General features: G+C 33.8%; 1 protein-coding gene across 1 annotated transcript in view; it reads right to left on the bottom strand.

Annotated features, from left to right (window-relative positions):
* The window catches only part of slc16a2 (solute carrier family 16 member 2), a 54,178-nt gene that overhangs the window by 3,543 nt on the left and 23,742 nt on the right, over positions 1-26,893 (bottom strand). Inside the window, exons 2-5 of the mRNA XM_073820190.1 lie at positions 22,779-22,923; positions 15,060-15,540; positions 7,477-7,620; positions 6,259-6,487 (exon numbers count right to left, since the gene is read on the bottom strand). Of these exons, the coding sequence (XP_073676291.1) occupies positions 6,259-6,487; positions 7,477-7,620; positions 15,060-15,540; positions 22,779-22,923 (999 nt within the window). The remainder of the gene's footprint in view (positions 1-6,258; positions 6,488-7,476; positions 7,621-15,059; positions 15,541-22,778; positions 22,924-26,893) is intronic.

Raw genomic sequence — 26,893 nt, 5'->3', positions numbered from 1 at the left:
TGTGTTTGATCAGTTTTGCCTTCTCAAATCATAATGACTTGCTGACAATAAAATCTATAGGCCAAGCATGAAACAATGTTAATTTCAACAATAAACTAATATAAATGTGTATATATTTACCGCCTGCATTTTATCCTATTGCCAATTAATTAATTAATTGTTTTATTATTTCATTAAGTAATAATTTTCTAGATATAGGCCTACATGTAATTGTCTGTGAGGTATGTATTTGCTCCTGTTGAGATAAAAAGGGTATTATGATTGTTTTCTGTTCTGATATTGTGATGCACATAAATAAAAGTATAGACCTATTACAGTTCCAAATGATGTATTACTTTAACTGCTTACTTTCCACTCTCTGCACCAACAATTGCATATGTGCCTATATGTTATGTGCACATTTATATTATTTTAACGATGAAATTACATTGTTTTATACTTTAACTTTTTTGAGACTATATATTTATTTTAGCCAAGTCGTGATTATCTGAGAAGGCAAAATTGATCAAACACGATCAACTCACTGTCTGCCGCTGGCCGCCTGATCGTTACTTAAAAAAAAATTTAAAACTTATTTTTAAAGAAAAAAAAAAGCTAACTTTTTTTCTAAATGAACGTAATAAAAATATGAAACGAAATATAGTCACTTTGCCATGACATACAAAACAGAACTATTTTAATATCTGAAACAGTATGCCCTGTTTTTGGGAGAAGGTGCTCTGTGATAATGCTCACCGTAAATAATACTGATAATATTAATTATTATAATTATTATTTTAATTAGTAGACTAAATAAATGAGTGCACTTAAGACAGTGAACTGTTTACCTTTTACAGTTTTGGAAATGTCATTCTTAACATAACTCATTTTGGTGATTTGTGATAAGCTTTTCACCCAGAGTTAGATACATGCTTAACTATTAATTTTATTATTAAATAGAGCCTATTGTTTCATTGCATTTAGTTTGAGAACAAAGGAATGACAAAATAACCTGTACATTATTTGTTTTGTATTGCTTTTTACCTTCTCCTCTCCAATACTTTTTTTATTATTATTCAGGCAATTTTATATTTTTGAAAATATTATTCAATAAAACAAAACCGTTTGAACAGCGCTCTTCACTTATTTTATTTTGGTAGCATGACCGCACTTACAAAACAGGCTTCTTTTTAGCGTTTATTTTACATTAATAACCAATAGGATAAAACACACGGTGTTTTGGCAGCTAATCTGCTGGTGATTAATATAAAATAAAGCTAAAAACTCTGTTTTTTCAGTGTAGCATAGTCTCATATAGCCTACTGAGAAATAAAGTTTAATAAATGCAAAACAATCCATCCAGCATATAAACAGGTGTCCTGGTTGAATTTGGGGGCGGGGCCACAAATCCGTGAGAGCAGTTTACAAACTGTGGGAACGGATTGTGAAAGCGTGCGCACGGATTATGAATTTGTGGGTATGGATTCAAAATCCGAGGGTACGGTTTACAAAATCTGATTGGAAATTCGTGGGCACGGTTTGTTAATTCGTGGGCACGAATTGTTAAACTGAGGGAACAGTTTAAGAATTCGTGAGAACGGTTTATAAACTGAGGGAACGAATTGCAAAACCGTCCCCACGGATAAATTATTTTTCTTCTACAGGTGACGTAAGGGGCTCCGTAATTTCTTAATTTTGTGTTACATGATTTATTTAATTCATTTCTTGCACATCAGTGTCAGATGCTCTTTTATCAGTTGTTGTTGTGTGTGTAAAAATATGGAAGCTCATTTCTGCCACTGAATAAAAAATAAAAAAGGTTATTGTGACTTTTTTATCTCACAATTATGAAATATAAATTTTCAATTGTGTTTATCACGCAATTTTGAAAAAAAAAGTCAATTGTTTATTTCTTGCAATTGTGAGTTTATTTCACACAATTCTATTTCTCGCAATTGTGAGATTTGCAATTGCAACTTTATATCATGCAATTTTGAGAAAAAACTCAAAATTGTGAGTTGTTTTCTCACAATTGTATGTTTATTTAATACAGTTCTGATTATAACTCAATTGTGATATTATATCATGCAATTTTGAGAAAAAAGTTTTTTCTTGCAATTCTGATGTTATTTCTTGCAATGGTGAGTTTATTTCAGAAAGTTTTGACTTCATATGTATATATATATATATTTGGAAAAATTAAATCTCAATGTTCATGAATTTTTATTTTTTATTTATTTAATTCATTTCTTGCACATCAGCATCAGATGCTCTTTTGTCAATTCTTTTTGTGTGTAAAAATATGGAAGCCCATTTCTGCCACTGAATAAAAAAAATTAAAAAAGGTTAATGTGACTTTTTATCATGCAATTTTGAGAAAAAACTCAAAATTGTGAGTTGTTTTCTCACAATTGTATGTTTATTTAATACAGTTCTGATTATAACTCAATTGTGATATTATATCATGCAATTTTGAGAAAAAAGTTTTTTCTTGCAATTCTGATGTTATTTCTTGCAATGGTGAGTTTATTTCAGAAAGTTTTGACTTCATATATATATATATATATATATATATATATATATATATATATATATATATATATAGCAATATTTGGAAAAATTAAATCTCAATGTTCATGAATTTTTATTTTTTATTTATTTAATTCATTTCTTGCACATCAGCATCAGATGCTCTTTTGTCAATTCTTTTTGTGTGTAAAAATATGGAAGCCCATTTCTGCCACTGAATAAAAAAATTAAAAAAGGTTAATGTGACTTTTTATCTCACAATTATGACTTTTTTCTCAGACTTGCATTACAAACTGGAAACTCAGATTTTTTTTTTTTCAGAACTGTGATACAAAAAAATGTAGTGAAATAAACTCACAATTGTTAGTTATAAAGTCAGAATTGTGTGAAATAAACTCAATTGCAAGAAATAAAGTCAGAATTGCGAGAAATAAAATGTGCAATTCTGACTTTTTTCTCAAAATTGCGTGATATAAACTCACAACTGCGAGTTATAAAGTCAGAACTGTGTGAAATTCACCACTATGAGAAATAACATCAGAATTGGAAGAAAAAAATTGCAGTCCTGACTTTTTTCTCAAAATTGCATGATATAAATTCACAATTGCAAATTTATATCTCATAATTGCGAGAAATAGTCAGAATTGCATGAAACTCACAAATCTGACTTTTTTCTCAAAACTGCATGATATAAACTCACAATTGCGAGTAATAGTCAGAACTGCATGAAATAAACTCATAATTGCGAGTAATAGTCAGAACTGCATGATATAAACTCACAATTGCGAGTAATAGTCAGAACTGCATGAAATAAACTCATAATTGCGAGAAATAACATAAGCCTTGCAAGAAAAAAACCTTGTAATTCTGACTTTTTTTCCTCAAAATTGTGTGAAACTCACAATTATGAGTTATAAAGTCAGAATTGCGTAAAACTCAATTGTGTGAAATTAACTGTTAAATTAACGAAATTGTGAAAAAACAACTCGCAATTCTAACTTTTTCCTCAAAATTGCGTGATATAAACTTGCAATTGCAAATTTATATCTCACAATTGCGAGAAATAGTCAGAACTGCGTGAAATAAACTCACAATTGTGAGAAAACTTGCAATTCAGACTTTTTTCTCAAAATTGCGTGATATAAAGTTCCAAATTTATACCTCATAATTACGAGAAATAAAGTTAGAATCGCAAAAACTTGCAATTCTTACTTTTTTCTCTCGAAATTGTGAGTTTATATCACGCAATTCTGACTTTTTTTCTATATAAATATATTTTTTGATATAATTTTGCAATTGCGAGTTATAAAGTTCAATTCTAAAAAGATAAAAAACTGATATATTCTCAGAATTGCGAGTTTATATCTCACAATTCTGACACGATAACTGATTGCGTGTTATAAAGAAAAAAAGTCAGAATTGTATATATATATCTTGCAATTCTGACTTTATAACTTGCAATTGTGAGTTTATATCACACAATTCTAAGGAAAAAAAATCGGAATTTTCAGATATAAGCTCGCAATTGTAAGACGAAAAGTCTCAATTACCTTTTTTTGATATTTTATTCAGTGGCTTTCATATGAAAAAAAGAAAGATTTACTATATAACAAACACTGATTGTTCACAATAAGAGCTGGATGAAAGTCAGTTTGGCTTTCATGTTGACTTTAAATAAAAAGACTAAAGAATGGAGCTAATCCAATTCCACCGAGACTCCCTGCTATGATGGCCCACATTCATCTTCAAATGGTCTCGATTTCAAAATCCTTCTCCAAGAATCTCAATGAGGCTTGCAGTCTGGAACACATCTGAAGCAAAACAACTATGAGCTATTTAGTTTACTTTAAAGACTTTGGTAAGATGCTCCCCAGCCTCCTATACAGAAGATATAAGATCACTTGAAACTTAAATAAACATTTAGAAGTCAAATCGCGGTTCCAAGTATGTGAAATAACAGTACGTGACAGCCAATCCAAACCTAGTTGTAATGCCCCTGCTGTGAAGGCAGTGCTTTGAAAATAGATCCTACAAATGATGCATCACATTCTCGGATGAGGACTCGGCATTCCCGTAACCGACCCAGAGTTCAGACAGGTAACGTCAGTATTCTGTAAATGAACCTTGAGAGCTGAAAGTATAAGGTCCATTTATTGGAGTACGGATGGAGCAGATGTTCCGGTGGGTCTAATTCTTCTAAACGAGGCTGCGGAACTGGAAACATATGGAGACTGTCGTTTAACAAGAGCATTTATATCCACAGTCCAAACTAAATGTGCTCACGGGGAGACCTTGGAATTTACCCTCTGAAATAAATCTCATTCCTGTCCACCGAACCCAGAAACTGGAAAAACACTCAGTCTGTTGTGTGTGCGAGTCTTATCTGGGGAACGCGGCCAAGATCAGCATGCTGGCTGATTAAATCATGTTTGCAACATATTTATCTACAAGTATAGTATGCGAGTGTGTGTGTGTGTGTGTGTGTGCAAGTGTTTTTCTGTTCTTAATGCTGTGTTGTTACCTGAATGATCCACAGCTGTGTTTTTCTTCTTTAGTGATAGTTGTTCATGAGTCCCTTGTTTGTCCTGAACAGTTAAACTGCTTGCTGTTCCTTAGAAAAATCCTTCAGGTCCCACAAATTCTTTGGTTTTTCATAATTTTTGTGTATTTGAACCCTTTCAAATAATGACTGTATGATTTTAAGATCCATCTTTTCATACTGAGGACAGCTGAGGGACTCTTGTGCAACTATTACAGAAGGTTCAAACACTCACTGATGCTCCAGAAGTAAAAACAATGCATTAAGAGTCGAGGGTGAAAACTTTTGAACAGAATGAAGATGTGTACATTTTTCTTATTTTGCTTAAATATCTTTTTTTTTTTTCATTTAGTATTGCCCTTTAGAAGCTACAGAAGATACTTACATTTTTTCCAGAAGACAACATTTTTACCCTGATCTTCAAATTTAAAAATGTTTTCACAAGCCGACTCTTAATGCATCGTTTTTCCTTCTGGATCTCAAAATCATACAGGTCAAGTTTGGAAAGGGTTCAAATACACAAAATGCTGAAAAACCAAAGGATTTGTGGGACCTGAAGGATTTTTCTAAAGAACAGAGGGCAGTTTAACAGTTCAGGACAAACAAGGAACTCATGAACAACCCTGGTGAAAAAAACAGCTAAAACCAGCCTAGGCTGGTTGGCTGGTTTTAGCTGGTCAACCAGCCTGGTTTTAGCTGGTCATAGCTGGTCGGCAGGCTGGTTTTAGAGGGGTTTTGACCTTTTTTCCAGCCTGGCCAGGCTGGTCAGGCTGGTCTTAGCTGGTCAGGCTGGAAAACCACCAGCTAAAACCAGCCTGACCAGCCTGGTCAGGCTGGGAGACCAGCTAAAACCAGCTACTTCCAGCTTAAACCAGCCAATACCAGCCAACCAGCCTAGGCTGGTTTTAGCTGTTTTTTTCAGCAGGGAACTATGACTAAACAAAAAAGACAGCTGTGAATCATTCAGGTAACAACACAGTATTAGGAATCAAGCATGTGTAAACTTATGAAAAGGGTCATTTTTATAAATTCAACTATTAGATATATAACAAACAAGCTGTATGTAAACTTTTGACCTCAACTGTATGTAACTTTTACAAGTTAAAATTTCACTTAAAGGAAAACTTAAACGTTCCAAAAACAAAAATTAGTCATTCCAAGAATAAATGTATTTATTCTAACAGATGAACTTCTTTTTTTTGGCTCCTCACCTGCGATCGGAGGTCCCGCTGTCATTGGTATGGCCATGAGACCAAGGAGGTAGCCGATGGCTTGAGACGCCTGCATGGGCCCTACCAACTCAAAGGCGATGGGGGCCATGATAGTGATGAAACAGCCGTCACAAAGACCCATCAATACGAAAACCACCACCAGACCTTCGAACACGGCGCACTGAGGTATCATCATGGACATCAGACCCAGTAATATGAACGAGGCCACCTACACATACAGACACACAGAGATCGTTTAAGCATGTGGATTAATGCAGCGTTCCATCTATATAGTTTGACATCTCAGGCACTGGATTTCCTGATGCTCAGAAAATTATTTACAGAAAACTGAACGGTACTGGTAACAGGATCAGAACTGAAGGGTCCACTAAAGAAAAATACTGTATAATGGAAAAAAAAAATTATATATATATATATATATATATATATATTTTTTTTTTTTTTTTTTTTTTTATATTCATTATTTTGGTCAAATTATTATTACATTTTTGGTTAAATTATATATTATTTTATAATGCAGAATTTAGCATTTTGCTCATAAATGATAAAAGTACCACTGCATAAATTTCTCCTATTTAATTAGTTAATATTACTGGTAAAAGATTGATAATTCCTCTATTGTCTGATCTTGAATATTAAGTCAGGCAAACAATTTTCATTGTTATTGTGGAAGATGTACTTTGAAACTTAATAAAAGGTAAACTTAATAAAGATAGAAGATAAAACTCACTTTCATAAATATTAAAATGCCATTGAAAATCAAATCCTAGAAGCAAATATTGCTTTTAATGAAAAAGGTACTTATGCAGATGTTCAAGTGAAGTTTCTTGGCAACCAAACTGCAAAGGATGTTGAAACAGCATTACAACCAATGAAACAGCGTGCTGTCTTTCAGGAAACGGTTATTATATATTGACATTATATAAAAAGAAATGTAATTTACGTCAATCTAGATCTAAAAAAAAACTAGTTCGAATTTTGTTCCACTTTTAGAACATGGAGAACTTCAGAAACACTGAAGCCATTGACTGGGCTCCTGTGATGTAACACCGCTGTGACCTTAAGTTAGACTGTACTGTCATCATTTTGTGCCAGTTTATAGTGACATAGCATTAAAGTTGAGGAAACTATCTCCTCCAGCTGTGGAATTATGATTCATTGACATGCAGTAAGCAGTTCCCTGTTGGGTTTCAATACCTGCATATAGATTTTCTTTACTCCAGGTATGAGGTCTCCAATCTTCCCAAACAGCAATCGACCGACTCCAGATGACGCTCCGATACACACCAGCAGCACCCATTCCCTCTGAGTGTCTCCAAACTGCTCCTTTACAAAGTTCATCTGCCATAGAAACAGGAAAACCATCAGATGATTAACATACACATACAAAACTACCCATCCATACATCCATCAATCAAATCTATCAATCATCCATCCATCCATATATCCATCCACCCATCAATCAAATCTTTTCGTCATTCCATCTATCCATCCAATCAAATCTATCATCCAAATATCTATCAAACAAATCTATCCATCCATCGATCAAATCTATCCGTCAGTCCACCTTCCATCGATCATCCATCCGATCTATCCATCCATCCATCAGTCCATCCATCAGTCTATCCGTTCATCCACCCATTCATCCATCAATCCATCCATCAATCATTTATCAAATCTCTCCATCATCCATCTCTCCATACATCCATTCATCAATCTATCCAATCAAATCTATCCATCAATCAAATCCATCCAATCAATCAAATCTATCATCTATAAATCAAATCTATCCATCATCCATTCACCCATCAATCTATCCATCCACCCATCCATCGATCATCTATCAAATCAAATCAATCCATGATCCATCCATCTGTCCATCCATTAATCAAATCTATCCATCCATCCATTAATCCCTGAATCCATCAATCAAACCTATCCATCCATTTAATCTATCCGTCAATCTACCCATCCATCAATCTATCCGTCCATCCACCCATCCATTTATCCAACATCCATCCATCAATCAAATATGTCCATCTATCCTTCCAGCCATCAAGCAATTCAGCCATCCATCAACTCTATCCATCTATTCATCCATCAATCAAATATATCCATCCATTCATCAATTTATCTGTCCATCTACAAATCCATCAATCTATCCATCCATCCACCTATCCGATTATCCACCCATCCATCCATCAATCAAATCCATCTGTCCATCCATCTATCATTAAAATCTATCCATCAGTCCATCCATCCATCAATCTATCTGTCCGTCCTTCTATCCATCTATTCATCCATCCAATCTAATTATTCTATCTATCAAATTCATCCATTCATTATCAGTAAATTCCTCAATCCATTCATCCAGTCATTAAGCCATTCACCCATCTATACATCAACTCTATCCATCCATTCATCATCAATCAAATCTATCCATCCATCCATCCATCCATCTATTAATCGATCCATTCATCCATCCATTTATCCATCCACCCCTTCATCCATCTATTCATCAAATCTATCATCAATATATCCGTCCATCCACCCATCAATCAAATCTATCCATCAATCCATTTATCATCAATCCATTCATCCATCCATTAACCCCTCAATCCATCCGCCCATCCATCAATCTATCATCCATCCGCCCATCTATCAAATCTATCCATCAATCCATCCATCCATCCATCCATCCATCCATCCATCAATCAATTAAATATATCCATCCATCAAATCCATCCATCCATAAAACTTGATAATGTAACAATGAAGACTGAAAATACACATTTACTATCACGGAAATAAATTACATTTTAAAATATACTCAAATAGAAAACACTTTTTTAAAAATCTTACCAACCCCAAAATACACATCTATCAAAGTTAATCTAGGGAAATTGTCTAGATCCGCTCAGTATTATCTTGTACAAATGTATAGACATTAGCCTTTTGTTGGCATACAGTAGCAGAGCTAGTTAAGTGTGATTCCTGTGGCTTAGTATAAACATCGCTGTTCTAAAGGGTCAGCTTTGTTTGGCCACAGTCAGCCTCCAGGCTTCATCAAAGCCCTTTTTCTTTAGCCTTATCAATGACAGCATTAATGCCGCTTTTGTGGTGGGAAAAGAGGAAAAGCAGCTATAAGTTGAATATTTCCGCTCAAAGACGCCCTTGCTTCTAAGAAGGGAAGAGGGGGAGGACATGAGGTTAAAAATAAAAAATCCTTTAGAAGCATTTCCTGACCCTAGAGATCACAGGCCTGTGGATTGGATGTCTTTTGAAAACCGCTTGAGTGAGAAAACCTTAGGGGCACATCAAAAGCCCTGAGATTTCACATTTAGGTTTAATGTGAAGGAAGGGCTTTCCTATTTCACCACGAGAAGCGAGAGCCAAACGCATACGCACAACAAAAGCCGGGACTGAGTGTTTACTTCTGGTGCGAAGCCTGAAAAAACACGACTGTAGGTGGAAGAGTGAGACCGAGGCGAAAGGGGGAAAGGTCTCTCTCATCAACTTCATACCACCGCCCACAAAACACACACAAGTTGGCTAACTCACACCCAACCAAATAAACACTTGCTTCAAACACATACCGATGATTTGACATACATCCACAAAACACAAATGCGCACACAAACACACTTTCCCAGTATAATGAAAAAAAATCGGTGTCCATTAACCACACTGAACCAATTACACAAGCACTGAACATGAAAACTTTTAAATTACTGTGCTTTACAGGGAAAGAAAAGCACACATGATGGAACCATCTGCGTCAAGCTTTTCTTTCAGCAAACAGTGCATCCTCTTATATCACCACTTTCTATGGCCTGTTTATCACTGTGACTCCATCACTCCATTTGTGCACTTGGTTTAACAGCTGGAAACTAATTCTCAGCTTAATTCTCTCTGAAAACAAGAGAGAAGCACCATTACGGCCGAGTACTTCAGGTATCCAAGTAAAAGTATGTCCATCACTATGACAACAGAGAATGAGTGAGAAGGAAAGGTGAAACAAGGATAGAAATCCCCAGAGTCTGACCTGAGATGACACATGCAGAGTTAATAATTCATCATCAACATGTGTGGACTCATCACACAGGCTTTCTGTCATGCAGAGTGCAGTAAATATTTCAGTTTGCGGAACCCTCAAACATTATTTATGCATGGGACGGGCGCTTCGCTCCTATAGCCTCCTCTGCTTTCTTAACGTTAAATGCACACCGGTTTGACTGACTGTAAATCGGAGGTGTTTTGTTGCACTTTGTTTTTATAAAATGGTCTTGTTTTTATCAACAGCCTCCACAAAACAGCAAATGTCAAAACCCTGTTTGGCATTCTGTTCAGAAATTCAAATGGATTTTTTGCATTACTGAACTGCATTAGCGTGCCAAAAACACTTTTAAGATTTATTGACTGCACTGATAAGAATTTGGTGTTTCAAAAAATAACTAAAGCAAATGACTTCCAAGAAGGAAGCAGCAGAGCTACTGTAAGTTTTATGTTTGATAAATATGTGCTAAACTAAAGACTTAGTTCACATAAACAAAGTTGGCATCAATTAGTCATCATCGTATAGACCAATATGGCATGAATACAAAATATGGTGTGAGGTAGAACAGTGTTATTCTAGTATTATTTATATACTATGATAGTATTTATTAATATTTTGAATTGGCCTTTATTTTTATATTTTCAGATTTCATTTGAATTCAGCTGAAAGAAACTCGCACTGCCTGATCTTAAAATATATCAGTGCGTTTGTTTTTGTCTCAAGATGCAAACCAGTAATGTTTTTTTTTCTAAGGCACGTTTATAAAAATTACTTAAAAGTCCTAATTGAACTATGACCTAATCCAGTCTATGAAACTGGGCCATTATGTTTGTCATTTTTAAATACTTCTATTTAGTACTTCTTATAGTTAACTAAAACTATTTAAAATCAATTAGCTAAAATTAAGTTTAAATAAAAAGAAATTATATTAGATGTAAACCTTAAACTTAAAAAAGATTGAAATATTCCAAATGTTACCCTGGCAGATCAAAATAAATTAAAATAACTAACTTTGAAGTACGGTGACTCATTGCTGCCACACATATTATTTTTTCTACTGAATTATGTGGTAATAACCAGATGATATGTCACCATCCTTGCTCATAATAACGAGATGCTATGTCATTTTAATGACATCTTTTGTCATAATGAGATGTTATGTCTTTAAAACGACACCTTTTTCTTGTTAAAACAAAATATTTTCTCGTAATGGCGAGATGGTGTCGTTAAAACGACAATTGTCTTGTTAAAACGATATATTGTCTTGTACTTGTTTTACCCAGATGGCATCCTTTCTTATAATAATGAGATGTTATGTCGTTAAAACATCTTTTTCCAATTAAAACAACATCTTTTTTCATAATTGAAGATAATTGTCCTTGTCCTTTTAACATCACATAACATCTCGGTAAAACATCTTCATAACAAGATGTTATGTCATTAAAACAATAACTTTTTCTTGTTTAAACATCTTCTTTTCTCGCAATAACGAGATGTTATGTCGTTAAAACGACAGTTATCTCATTATAATGACATCTTTCCTGGTAATGACGAGATGTTTTGTCTGTAAAACAACAATTCTCTTGTTAAAACAACATCTTTTCTCATAATAATGAGATAATTGTCCTTTTAACGACATAACATCTCGGTAAAACAACATCTTTTCTCATAATAACAAGATGTCATGTCATTAAAACATCTTTTTATTGTTAAAACGGCATCTTTTCTCGCAATAACATGATGTTATTTCGTTAAAATGACAATTATCTCAATATAATGCCATTTTCTGGTAATGAGATGTTTTGTCTGTAAAGGGAATTCATCTTTTCTAGTAATGACGACATGTTATGCTATTAAAACGACAATTCTCTCGTTAAAACAGCATCTTTTCTCGTAATAACGAGACGTTGTCGTTAACACGACAATTCTCATTAAAATGACGTCTTTTCTCGCAATAACGAGATGTTATGTCATTGAAATCACATCTTTTCCCATATTAATGAGATGTTATGTCATTAAAACTACACATCTCAGTAAAACAACATCTTTTCTCGCAATAACAAGATTTTATGTCATTAAAACATCTTTTTCTTGTTAAAATGTCATCTTTTCTCATAATGACGAGATGTTATGTAATTAAAATGACATATTTTCTTGCAATAATGAGATGTTATTTTGTTAAAAACGACAAGTATACTGTTAAAACAACTTTTCTCGTAATGACAAGATGTTATGTCATTATAATGACATCTTCATAATAATAATAATAGAGATGTTTTTCTCGTTAAAATCTCATGATGAGATAATTGTTGTTTTAACAACATAAAATATCTCATTGTTATGAGAAAAGATGTTGTTTTAATGAGAAAAAGGTGTTTTAACAACATAACATCTTGTTATTAGGAAAAAAGATGTTGTTTTACCAAGATGTTATGTCGTTAAAACAACATCTTTTTCTTGGTAAAACAACATCGTTTCTTGTAATAACGAGATGCCGTTAAAACAATAAGTATCTTGTTAAAACTACGTCTTTTCTTGTCATGACGAAATGAAAATGACATCCAGTTTTGTAAAATTGAGATGTTATGTCATTTAAACAACAATTATCTTGTTAAAACGACATCTTTTCTTATAATAACAAATGTCTTTTTTTCGTTAAAACATCTTTTCTGGTAACGGTGAGAGTTCATGTCATTTAAATGACATCTTTTCTTGCAATTAAGAAATGTTATATCATTAAAATGACATCTTTTCTTAGAATAACGAGATATCCTTTTCTCGTTAAAACGGCCACTAAGTGGCTCTGGTGGTGCCGCCAAGGCATTTTTAGATTAAACTTCTAGCAATATAAGTACGAGTCCATAATCCATAATAACATTTCCTCTAAAAAAAAAAAAAAAAGGCCATCCCCTGTTGTTTCTAATATCACAATCCACCAACATGCTTGTTTAGAGCTGTTTGGACTCTCATTCTGACGGCACCCATTCACTGCAGAGGATCCATTGCTGAGCAAGTGTTTAGGGTGAAAGAAAGGACAGAAGTGTCAAGAGGAATAAATACTAACTTAATGCAGAATGAGTATGGTGAGGTCAGTATGATTTCAAATCTTGACCTCAAATGTAATTAAATGTTTAAAAAAAGACTGGGTCTCAGTGGTCGCATCTGAATCTGAACCATTATATGGCATTATATCTTTATTGGATTGCACTAATTTAATTAGCATGACATCATTCTTCGCTTCAGCCAACTGCACTTGTATTATTCAGAAAATTCCAACATGTAAATCTGTGGAATCTATAGGCCTGGTGTGTATAAGATCCGTCATGATGATTTACTGGTGGAACTCGTTTTACAGCCCGCCGGGGCTTTGTGCCAAATGTGTGGAAAGCGAGATATTAATTATGCTTGAAATCTGGCATAAAAAATAAAAACTCCCTGGTGGGAGTGAAAACTGCTTTTCCACCTGCCGCGCCACGTTTCTGGGGCTAAATAATTATCATTTGTTGCTACTGAATCACTGAAGTCATTTGATTTCAATTCCATACACCGTGAATGTTGGATTTGTGAGGGTAGTTTGTAATTAAATTCAACTTGAGTAATATGCAGTTCAATTAAATTAGCATTCGATAATGATAAATATTTCTTCACATTTTTTCACTTGTTGATTTTAGTCCCCACCACTTATAGGAATATATAAACATGAATAGTAAACAAATAAATAAACCAAAGGGTTTTTTTAAACAGAAGATTTTTTAAAACAGGGTCTTTGTTGTTTTTAATACCTTTTTAATTTTTTCTTAATACCTTGAGAAATTTAGCTTTTCATGTAAATGTATCTTAAATAAAATAATAATGAAATAATATAAAATAAAATATTAGATAATAAACTTGAACAAAAAACAAAAATGTAAAATATTACCTCGTCACACAACAAAAATAAATACATTTAAAAATAAGTTTTAAAATAAATAAGTTGAGGTACTGAGTAAATAAATAAATACATAAAAGATTTTCTAAACAGAAGATTTAAAAAAAAGTAAAATATCTAAACACTCTTAAATCAAGCTACTTTTATCTGAGAAAAGCTAAATGACATATTTTTAATAATTATATATATGAGTGACTTTATGCTTAAAACAAGAACAAATATATACCAAAATAGTGACAAAAAAAGTTTTCTCTTTTCTCTTGACTGTGGTTTAAACTCACTTTTTATTGTTGTTTTTTAATACCTTTTTTATTTTTCTGAATAACCTAAGTAATTTTGCTTCTCACGTAAACGTACATTGATTTATAAATGTTTGGATATTTGCTATTAAAATTGTTAAAATGATTTTTTAACAATGTTCCTGTTCACATTTCAAAATAAAATAAAATAAAATATTTTATTAAATTTTACACAACTAGAATAAATAAATTAAAGTTAAAGTACTAACTGAAACTTACATAAATTAATTAATTAATACTATTTAATAAATACATTCAATAAATGGTCAAATAAAACATTTAAAACTAAAATAAATAAAGCTAAAAAAAACATCAGAAAAGCATAAGCTGCTAAACATAACAGAAGCACATTAAATTAATAAAACAAACACAAATTAAATTAAAAACTAAAATTACAACAATAAAAGCTAATTCAGAAAATTTTTAAAAATAACATCATAAATAACATTAAATTAACACTGAAAGTGACACTACATGGTCTCAAGCCCAAACTTACCAGGTGCACGTATGGAACGAAGTATCCCAGCACTGCTGTGGCGACGCCAAACGCCCAAACCCGATAGGTCACCACCCCGAACACCCGTACGTTAAAGTACTTCCTAATTTTGGCCAGGCCTTTCTGCCACCTGCTTGCTGACTCCAACCCGGACGGGGGGCCTCCGTCCATTCCCATGCCTGGCATCGGGCACATCCCGCTGGGCATGAGCGGTTTGAAGGTGAGGGCCAGCAGTGACTGGACCAGCATGAAGATGCTGAGGATCTGGAAGGTTCTGGGAAGGCCCAGCGGTCCCACCACTTTCTTGAGCAGCACAGGGAGCCCCATGGAAAAGAGGCTGCTACCTGCTGTCACCACGCCGTTGGCCAAACCCAGTCTCTGTCGGAAATAATGCCCCAGGATCACCAGTGATGGCTGGAATGCAAACGAGGATCCGCAGCCGAAAAGTATCCCGTACGTGAAGTATCGAAGACCCAGCGTGCTGAGGAGAGAAGACAGGATGTGTCAAACTATCACCTTTATAACCTTTTTCAATGCTAAAGCAATTTCTTCAATACCAGTTTACTGTAAAGAAGCTAAGTATGTTTACAGCCATTTTTGAAAGACAAGTTCATTATTTAATGCTTATATTTAATGTGCAATTTTATTATCATACTATTATAGTTATCTATTAGCTTAGACACCTATTGTATCCATTAGTTTTCTTATTATTCTTCTTTCTTCTTCTTCTTCTTCTGCTCTGAGAGTCTATGACAGCCCATAGAACCGCTTGTGGGGAAGTTATGAAATTTGGCACACAGATAGAGGACAGTCTCAACATTAACCACAGCAAATTTGGAGTCTCTAACTCAAACTCTCTAGCGCCACCAATAGGCCAAATTATAAGGTCTAGGTGGCAAATAATCTACTTTTTCAAACTCCTCCTAGACAGTTTGTCCAATTTTCACCAAAATGGCTCAGATCATCTTCAGACAATGCTGGTCAAAAGATATCAAAAGCTTTTTAATATACCAAACTGTTTTCATTAAGCGTGTTAACGAATTTGATGAAATCTGCACAAAAATGGACATGAGGCTATTTCCTTGCAACACTTTAATGGATTCAGACCAAACTTAGTAAGTGTTATACCAAGCAACACCTGAGGGCATAAAAGTAAAAATGTGACATTTTTGTTTATTTTCTGAACAGTTTAACCAAACATCATAAGAGTGATCTACAGTAAAATGCTGTATTTTTCAAGCACTTTCACATATTCTTGTGAATCTTGTGAATCTTGTGAATCTTACAGATTCACTTGCAATAAAGTTGTGAAATTTGCCACATGGACAGAGGATAGTCTCAATATTAACCACAGCAAATTTGGAGTCTCTAACTCAAACTCTCTAGTGCCACCAATAGGCAAAATTTATACTCATATTTGTGCTAATAACATGAGGTCTAGAAGCTAAATTTGTTTCTCTGATTCCTTGGCTCATGCCAAGACAAATACATACTAAAATTTACATTTACGGGTTGCGAAAAATCTACTTTTTCGAACTCCTCCTAGACAGTTTGTCCAATTTTCACCAAAATTTGCTCAGATCATTTTCAGACAATGCTGGTCAAAAGATATCAAAAGCTTTTTAATATACCAAACCGTTTTCATTAAACGTGTTAACGAATTTGATGAAATCTGCACAAAAATGGACATGAGGCTATATCCTTGCAACACTTTGACAGATTCAGACCAAGCTTGGTAAGTGTTATACCAAGCAACACCTGAGGGCACACAAGTAAAAATATGAAATTTGTTTATTTTCTGAACAGTTTAACCAAAAATAATAAGAGTAATCTACAGTAAAATGCTGTATTTTTCAGGAATTTTCACATATTCTTATGAATCTTGTGAATCTTACAGATTCACTTGCAATAAAGTTGTGAAATTTGCCACATGGACAGAGGACAGTCTTAATATTAACCACAACAAATTTGGAGTCTCTAACTCAAACTCTCTAGCGCCATCAACAGGCCAAATTTGCACTCATATTTGTGCTAATAACTTTTGAACCATAAGGCCTAAAAGCAAAATTCCTTTTCTTTCTGATTCCTTGGCCATAGTGAATGCATATGCAATTTTTTATTTCTATCATCAAGATTCTTTGCCAGTTTGAATTTTCCTAAATATCTACTTCATCATACTCGTAGTTGGCTCAGATCATCTTCAGAGCATTCTTGCAAAAAGTTATCAAAAGCTTTTTGATATACTAAACCATTTTCATAAAGCACGCTAACGAATTTCACAAGTTTGACAATATTATTATTATTATGGATAAACCGAAATTTCAGCCGCTGAAAAATATCGTCTGAAAATGGCGTTTTCAGTTTTTGTTCAAATTTTTATTTTGGTGCATCTTTAATTATTATATTTATTATTAATATATTACAATAATATATTATTATATTACTTATAAAGCACTATTATAGCTGTAGTTAAATTTTTTTTATTTATTTATATTTATTTATATACTCCCAATCCTTGTTAAATCTTACGTAATTTTGTTTTTTCAAAATATGTCTACTTAATTAAAAAAAATTATGTGTTTTTGACATAGATAAATAAAATGTTTATTTTTTGATATTTTATTTTATTTCAATTAATATTTATCTTATTTCAAGTAACTTCAAAGCATATTTTTAAAAAATCTGTATGTGCAGATAATATAAAATTACTACAAAAAGGCAATTTAAGTGTACTTAAAACTAGTCTTACTTAAATTAGCCAAAGAAAGCACTATAAAACTCATATATTATGAGTAATATTTCATTATACTTAAATTTATACTACAGTAAAATACATTTTCATTTAATTGCCACTGACATGCATTTAAGTGTTTGAAAACATATTCAGTTTGCACTTACTGTAAGCATATTCTTTTAAAGTGTATTATTTCCATAAAAAGTATCTTTTGAAAGTAGTTAGTCCGCAAGGGTCCATAAGCAACTTCTTCAAAATGGTTGCACACTACCTAGAAATAAAGTCATGTTTATAAGGTGCAGGACTGATACAAACACTTTTACAGCAGAACTGTTAACTTCTCACGTTTTTCTCTCCTAATTAAATTGAAGAATTTAACTACCAAATGACTTATGACACCTGAGGCAACAGAATGCGCAACACAACCAGCAGGACACATATTTGGTTAATGAGCAAACAGGCATTAGTGTAAAAGATGCATTGTGAGATGCAAGAGAGGAGCTCGACCCTGCAGGAGACACTTGTGTTCAAAGCCTGAGGAAGGGAGCAAAATAGTTTGTGTGTGTATGTGCGTGTGTTTGCATGCATTTGTTTGCGTTTGTGTTTGTTGAGTGTTTCAGGCTCTAAACGCAGCAGGACCAAGCTGACCGTTTTTTCCAAGCAGCAAGAGCTTTTTCAGCTTGGAATAAAACCAGCACTCTCAAGGATCTTAGAAAGAAGGCACTGTGAGAAAACAATGAGAAGGAAAAGAATGAAGGAAAGGAAGAGAAAGAAAGCTAAGATTACATAAATATTCTGTCGTACACGTCCTGCTCTCCTACGTGTGTTTATGTTTTTCCTTTCGCTTAAAAGGCTGTCAGCGTCTCTCAGTAACCTTTCATATAAGCACAATTAAGGAGGCTAAGTGATTTGCCTGCCTCCGTCATTTCAACCACAACATCTCTACAAAACACAACCTTTAAAGACATGAGTGCACAAAATGAGTGACAGGAGACATTGTCACCCATTTAAAAGAGAAACAAAAAAATGTGCCGCACACTTTGAAACATAATATTAAATATGGTTTTTGGTGAATGCACAAAAAAACTCAAATATTTCACAGAAAATATTGTTTTTGGATTTTTTTTGCAAATCTTAAAAAATATTTTCTTCGAACTGGCAAATGCGCAAAATGTTAAACGGGGTGTTTACACATCTCTAACGTGGCTTTATGCATGCCAGCAGATAACAGAGACCTGTCGACGTCAAAGGAAATAGATACATGTTATAAACAGTCAAATATTTAGACTACAAAGACTGCACTGTATATGTTGCGGCTGTGTACGTCACGTTCAACTTAACTTAAATTAAGTTTAGAAACATCTGCATTATAGAGCAGTTCAAGGACAGACCACAGCAGAGTGACAGCGCTGGATGAGCGTTCTGGGGAAATGTGTTTTGGTCGGGTTGATTACAGTAAACTTAATTTTGATGATATTATGTCATTTGTGTGTCACATTACCTTAAACAGTCACACTATTTGACTGATTTCATTTTGCTCTGTGTATATAGTTATGGTATATTTGTCAGTTCTGTTTAAAAAGTATGGAATGAATCCAAATAACAAATATTTTACAGTGAAAATATGTGTTCAAGACAAAAAATATAAAAATAATAAAAATTAATAAATCATATGATAAATATTTAACAGAAAGTATTTTGTTGTGAATGTTTTTGGGAGAGAAAAATACTAAAATAATAATACACACACATACATTAGATGGCTGCAGAGCTCCACTATTTGTTATTTGACCACCTGAAAGATATTTTTTCACAAGTTTTTTCAGTTGAATTCATATATATATATATATATATATATATAAAATTTTAAGTGATTTAATTTTTTCTGTGCATATAGTCATAGTATAGTTGTCAGTTTAGTTCAACAGTTCATATAATCATACAGTATTACATAATGTAATATAATTCAAAATCATATACTATTGTACACAAAAACATTGTTGTTAGAGAAATGCACAATAAAAATATAGTAATAAATATTTACAGAAAAATTGTGTTTAGAAAATTGTGTTTTGGAAATGTGAAACACAAAAATAATTTAAAATACAATGCACAAGAAAGAAATAACGTACTAGTCAATACTTACAGATGAATACTGTTTTTTGAAGAAATTACCAAGAAAGAAATTATATAATACATTTTTACAGAAAAATATATTTTTTGAAGAAATGCACAAAAAAATCACATGATAATAAATATATTACAGAAAAATGCTGTTTAAAAAAAAAAAAAACTGCACAAGAATATTGACTATAAATAAAGCTGTGTGGTGTCATTATTAGACATTTTTACTATCCAACCCTAACATTATAATTTTTTTGTGTGTATACGTACACTACCAGTCAAAAGTGTGTTTTTAAATGTTTTTTTTTATGTTTTAATGTTTAATTTTTAAAGACGTATCGGTAACACTTTACAATAAGGTTCATTAGTTAAACATTAATGTACTAACTAAAATGAACTAACCATGAGCAATACATTTGTTACTGTATTTACTAATGTTCATTAACGTTAGTTAACGAAAATACAGTTGTTCATTGTTTGTTCATATTAGTTCACACTGCATTAACTAATGTTAACAAGATTTTAATAATGTATTAGTAAATGTTGAAATTAACATGAACAAATATTAATAGATGCTCTTATACGAGCAGTTCATTATTAGTTCATGTTAACTAATGTGGTTAACTAATGTTAACTAAAGAACCTTATTGTAAAGTGTTACCAACGTATCTTCTGTTCACCAAGCCTGCATTTATTTGATCCAAAAATAACTTCTCTATTTCTATAATTCTAATATTCTGATTTGTTGCTCAAAAACATTTGTCATCATGTTGAAACCAGCTAAATATATTTTTTCATGATTATTTGATGAATAGAAAGTTCAGAACAGCATTCATCTGAAATAGAAAGCTTTTGTAACATTATAAATGTAGTTATCATCACTTTTGATCAATTTAAAGCATCCTTGCTAAATACAAGATAATACTAAACAAAATATTCATTTCTATAATTTCTTACCCCCAAAAAATATACTCACTCCAAGCTTTTGAATGGTATAGTGTATAATGTTGCAAAAGCTTTTTATTTCAGATTAATGTTGATCTTTGGATCTTTATACAGTATTCATCCAAGAATCCTGAAAAAAAGTGTACTCAACTGTTTTAAATATTGCTAATAACTAGGGATGTAACGGTATTGTAAATACCGTCATACCGCAATAACACATTTTTTCGATACTACCGTGGTCGCATGACTCGATAAAACAATGGGTCTTCTGAGAAAAGTTTGCTTAGGCGAATGGAGCGAACGGGAGGTAGCGGGAACTACATTTCCCATCAGCCCAGGCGTGGCCATCATCCTTTGCGGTCTGTTGTCGCTACAGACTGTAGCAGCTGGGAAAAGAGATAGTAATGGTCGAACCTGCTCCATCTGAAGTGCGTATGCGTCACGTATTCTTTTCAACACCCATGTTAACGGATTAGAGCGTTCACACTGCACGCGGTTGCTGTCCGGTAGTACGTCCTAGAAGCGGTGCTTTTGCAACAGTGCAGCGGTCTTTCGGCACCGAGTCTATTTTTTGCTGCGCTGTATACGCTGAATGAATGTTACAGTACGTTGTTCGCTGTAAAAATTAACATGGATTGACACGGAATGTACCATAAATGCATATCAATTTCACAGTCAACACGTGGCCTTTTGGCTAGGTTTAAAATAAGGAAAGGTGCCGTTTTAAAGAGGCTAAACTAGGCAACATAATATATTCACTTGTCCAGGTAGAAAAGTTCTATAAAGAATTGTTTTTAAGAAAGATTTAATGCGAAAGAAAGGCATGAGAGCCTACTGCACTGCAAAAAAAGAAAAAAAAAAAGAAAAATGCTTTTCTTACTTAGAATTTTGTCTTGTTTCCAGCCAAAATATCTAAAAATTCTTAAATCAAGAAGGATTTTCTAGACAAGTAAAAATTATTTTCTTGTTTTTAGTAAAAACAAGTCAAAATTATGTGAGTTTTTGTTTAAAACAAGCTAAATAATCTGCCATTGGGGTAAGAAGTCTTACTTCAAGCAGACAACTCATTCAGCTAAACTGATTTGACTGTTTTTTACATGCTTTAATATTTTTTTTGTTACTAAAATTGAAATATTTAAGTTTCTGTTTCAAAGTTTACAGATAGATGGCAAATGTGTATGCCATTGATATGTTCAGTGTTCATGTAAACTGTTTAATAAACACTTCTGGCACTTTTTTCGAGTCTCTTCATTAGTTTTGTTTTTCCTGTAAATGATTCAATAAATACCGTACCGTGACATTCATACCGAGGTATTACCGTACCGTGAAGTTTTGATACCGTTACATCCCTACTAATAACAACAAAAAATTCTTTAACAGCAAATTTTGCTGTACTTTGGTGAGCAGAAGAGACTTCCTTAACAAAACATTAAAAATCTTACAGGTCAAAAACTTTTGACTGGAAGTAAGTGTGTGTGTGTGTGTGTGTGTGTGTGTGTGTGTGTGTGTGTGTGTGTGTGTGCACCTGGTATTCATCACGTTGTGGGGACCAAATGTCCCCACAAGGATAGTAATACCAGTAGATTTTGACCTTGTGGGGACATTTCTTAGGTCCCCATGAAGAAACAGGCTTATAAATCATGCACAATGAGTTTTTTTGATGAAGTAAAAGTGTGCACAATCTCCTGTGAGGGCTAGGTTTAGGTGTAGGGTAGGTGTAGGGCCACAGAAAGTACAGTTTGTACAGTATGAAAATCATTACGCCTATGGAATGTCCCCATAAAACATGTAAACCCAACATGTGTGTGTGTGTTGCACAAGATTTCAAAATAAACTGTGACAATGCTAAAATAACAGAAAAAAATGATGTAAAAATAGTTAAAAGAGAAAAGCTAAGGAAAAAAGAAGGCATTTACGTCGCAAAGGAACTGGTGAGGAGGCCGAGGAAAGCCACAAAGGCTCCGCAGACGGCTGTCTTCCGGCATCCAAAGTGATCGGTGAACATACTGACCACAGGAGAGCAGAAAAATATCATCCCCATCGCCAGAGCACCAACCCATGCTGCAGAAAGAAAGAGAAAAAGATGTGATTAATAAATGATGACATACATTAACCCTGATTTTTCATTTGCCAAACTCATTGCCACTATGCTAGTGTTCTCTGAGGTTGCTAGAACTGTGCTATTCTGTTGCTAGGACATTCTGAGTATTTTTAGCACATTGCTATATGGTTGCTAGGTGGTTTTTACTGGCCTGAGGTCTCTACGGCTCAGTGTAAGTCTGTGGGGTTTTTGCCAGTTTAATCAGTTAGAAAAGCAACATCACCTCTTTTCAACAAGTCACACAAACTATGCAAATCCCTAACCAGAAGCTGACAAAATAATCAGCTTTGAGATTCATTTGTGTTTTCTCATGTGATTAATGTGGAAAATCACTCACTTATCTGACCATTTTGCATCGATCTTTAAGACGTCCACACAATCTACTTTTCAAATGTATTGCAGAGATCATGTATGTAAATATATATAGTTACATCTTTTAGACTTTTCAAGTTATTAACGCATTGGAGTGATTAAGAAACATGCCTCTTTTTAAGAACTACAACGAAAGGCTCCTTTGGACTACAGCGTTTGATTTTCGGATGCTATGATGTCACAACATGGTCCACAACACAGCTGCTTCTGGGATGCTTCAGCTCGTATAAATGCAAGCATTGCCTTGACTCCGCATTCCTGATCTGAATCCCATTATTTGTTCTCTGCACTCCAAAGTCCCAACCTGAATCAATTAATTTGTGATATGTGAAGTTCTGGTCTAAATCTAATGATTAACCATACGTGATCTGAAGTCCCGATCTGAATCAAACGATTTGCGACTGCGATTCCCCAGTACGTTCCCCGATGCTTGATTAAGGGCGGGTCTGAAGCTTGGTGCTGATGCGACCATCATGGTGACAACAGCCAATCACATTACTTTTCTGGTTGCATGAATGTGATCGTTAATTAAAAGTTTTCAACTTCTGCCGTGAGCAACGCTAGTGACAATGCAATGGAACCACAATTCAGTTTGGCAAAGCTTTACATCACTCCATTTAAAGAAAACCAGAGGCATTGATGCTGACGGACATAAGTACCTCTTCAGGAATATTCTTATTTTCAACAGGGAATTTGTTTCTGCGGGGAAATAACGAGAAGAATAACAAAGTGCAGGTAAATGGTAAAACTGTTTGCACTGCAAGCCAGTGTGTTCATAATTAAGATTATACATTAAAATAATATGGTATGCCATTTGTTTCTTTGTTGTTTACTTGTCCTTAAAAAGCTTAATATATCTGCTTTACTGCTCATTAAATTGCAAAATAGATAAATAGACTTAAAAGCCAATACTGTGATCCTTCCTGAAGAAACTGCAATATATTTATGCCATACTGCGCACCCCGAACCCAGACAGTATATTTTACACATGCATGCACCCAAACACACGTTCATTGTTCACCCAGATAATTCTGCAAAGAGACACAGATTAAAGTCCATCATCTCTGCATTTAGAGCATTGGCCGGTTACAATCGATGTCAAGCTCAGACAAACAAACACACTGCATGTTTTTCATGGTTCAAAGGTAGTTTAATGTCTGCACAGTATGTCTGGAGTCTAAGGACACTGGCTCAATATTTGACGCTGATCCATGTGTGTGTGTATGTGTGTGAGCCCTCCTCGGCGAGTCATTCTTGGCCGAGGATCAGTGGAAATGTGGCCCCATGATTCCAGAGAGGAAGCGGTACATTAACAAACCAAGCAAATGAGTGTTTACCCGTATTTTGTAGAAGAACACAAGGTCGGGGTTTACATAAGGCCCCTCCAACTCCCGCTGACTTACGGAGTCGTATGAGACGTATGTTTTCCACAGGTTTCACAGCCGGAGTTTTGTTTGTTGTTTTGTTAGCTTTGCAAATGAACGATCTCTCTGTGATGTGCAGTCGGAACTATGAGCTCGGAACTTTAGAACAATGCAAAGAGTCTCTGTTTAGGAATAGAGTGTTCTGGAAGTCCAGGTTCTAACAGCTCGGATAAAAGATCATGCAGAAAACATGAGCTGGATAAAGTCTGTGTGTGTGTGTGTGTGTGTGTGTGGGGGGGGGGGGTGTGGGGCCATGTTTGAAGGATTAAACATTCCTGTGAATATTAGCAATGGATTAACTTACTTCTACCAAGTAAAAAATCCACACAGAAAGCAGGCAATGTCAGAGGTTTTTAGTTTTAGCCCATCATAAATAATGCACAGCTAACAACAAAACAAAACAGAAAAGGAGTCTGAATAAATCGACTGATGAAGCAAGTGTTTGGACTCGATGAGAGGGCAATAGAATCAAACCTGAACCGGTTTGCTTACAATATTCAGAAACATATCTCAATCTTCTGATCTTAAATCTTTGATTTTGAATTTCTAAAAGCAATCCCAACGGATTCAGCTGTTATGCTGGAGAAAAAAAAAATCTAAATGAGTAAAAGCAGAATAAAGAGAAACTGCCCTTGTGAAAAAGAAGTACGCTTTAGCATACTTTCAAAAAGAGTACCTAAAGAAATTAAATATAAAAAAAAAAAAAAAATCAGTGTAAACTCAAAGTAATGTTTCATACAAAAAGGTGCATGTTAATTACAACTGAATGAAAATGTATAGGTACATTATACTGTATATTAAAAGCTATTAGTGTTGCTTTTTTGATGCACTTAAGTAGGGCATTAAATATACATATCTTTTTTGTAATTTCATAAATGTGACCCTGGACCACAAAACCAGTCATAAGGTTAAATTTTACAAAACTGAGATGTATACATCATATGAAAGCTAAATAAATAAGCTTTCTATTGATGTATGGTTTGTTAGGATAGGACGATATTTGGCCGAGATACAACTATTTGAAAATCTGGAATCTGAGGGTGCAAAAAAATCAAAATACTGAGAAAATCACCTTTAAAGTTTTCCAAATTGAGCGCTTGACAATGCATATTACTAATCAAAAATTACATTTTGAAATGTTTGCAGTAGGAATTTTACAAAAAATCTTCATGGAACATGATCTTTACTTAATTTCCTAATGATTTTTGGCATAAAAGAAAAATCAATAATTTTGACCCATACAATGTATTTGTGGCTATTACTACAAATATACCCCGGCGACTTAAGACTGGTTTTGTGGTCCAGGGTCACAAATACTTTTATTGTTCTTAAAATATATTGTGAAACTGTACTGCCGAATGCACTGACAAGCATTTATTATAAACAAAAATATACTTTAGAAATTTGTAGGCAGACCTTGTAGGTACACAGTACACACACACATATATTATGTAAACAAAAACTATTTTGGATGCAATTAATCGTGATTAATCGTTAAATACTTAACATGTGCTTTTATATTCAAGTCAACATATTAAAATAAGCATAATTTTTAAAGGATGACTAAAAAATAACATTATTATGTACTTTAAAGTAAAAATTTTAAGTTGACATTATAACCAACTGCACTTTTTAAAAGCATACTTAAAGGATAACTGTTGCCAAAATGCAACCTGGGCTGTTTTTTTTTTTTTTTTTTTTTTTTACTGTAAACGAGACAAACTTATATCTAAAAGCATAATTACAACAAACGAGCCGTATTTGAGATTGATCGTGATTTAGTTTTGTGGTCAGTGGCCGGTGAATGGGAGTACTAGGGGCATACATTTGAGCGCATCAAAATCGATATTTTTACAACACTAAGAAGGCTCGACACACCATGACACTTTGCTCGAAGTATCGCCTGGGTCTCTACACATGAACTCCAGCATTGAGAACATTGTTTGTGTACACAGAGTTTACTAAAAAGAAAGTTGAACAACTCACTTACACTGTTTGAGTTTCCGCTCGCGGCCGTCTTGCCAGTCAAGAAGTGTCGATCTCCGAATGCGAATGAATGGACTCCATAGGACGAAATATTAGGCTTATATGAGGCTCTTTTTACAACTAGAAGGTTAATATTGTTTTTTACTTG

The sequence above is a fragment of the Garra rufa genome, chromosome 16 (assembly GCF_049309525.1).
Source record: "Garra rufa chromosome 16, GarRuf1.0, whole genome shotgun sequence".
Taxonomy (NCBI): Eukaryota; Metazoa; Chordata; class Actinopteri; order Cypriniformes; family Cyprinidae; genus Garra; species Garra rufa.
The sequence above is the reverse complement of the archived record's forward strand: the minus strand, read 5'-3'. Positions and strand labels throughout refer to the sequence as shown.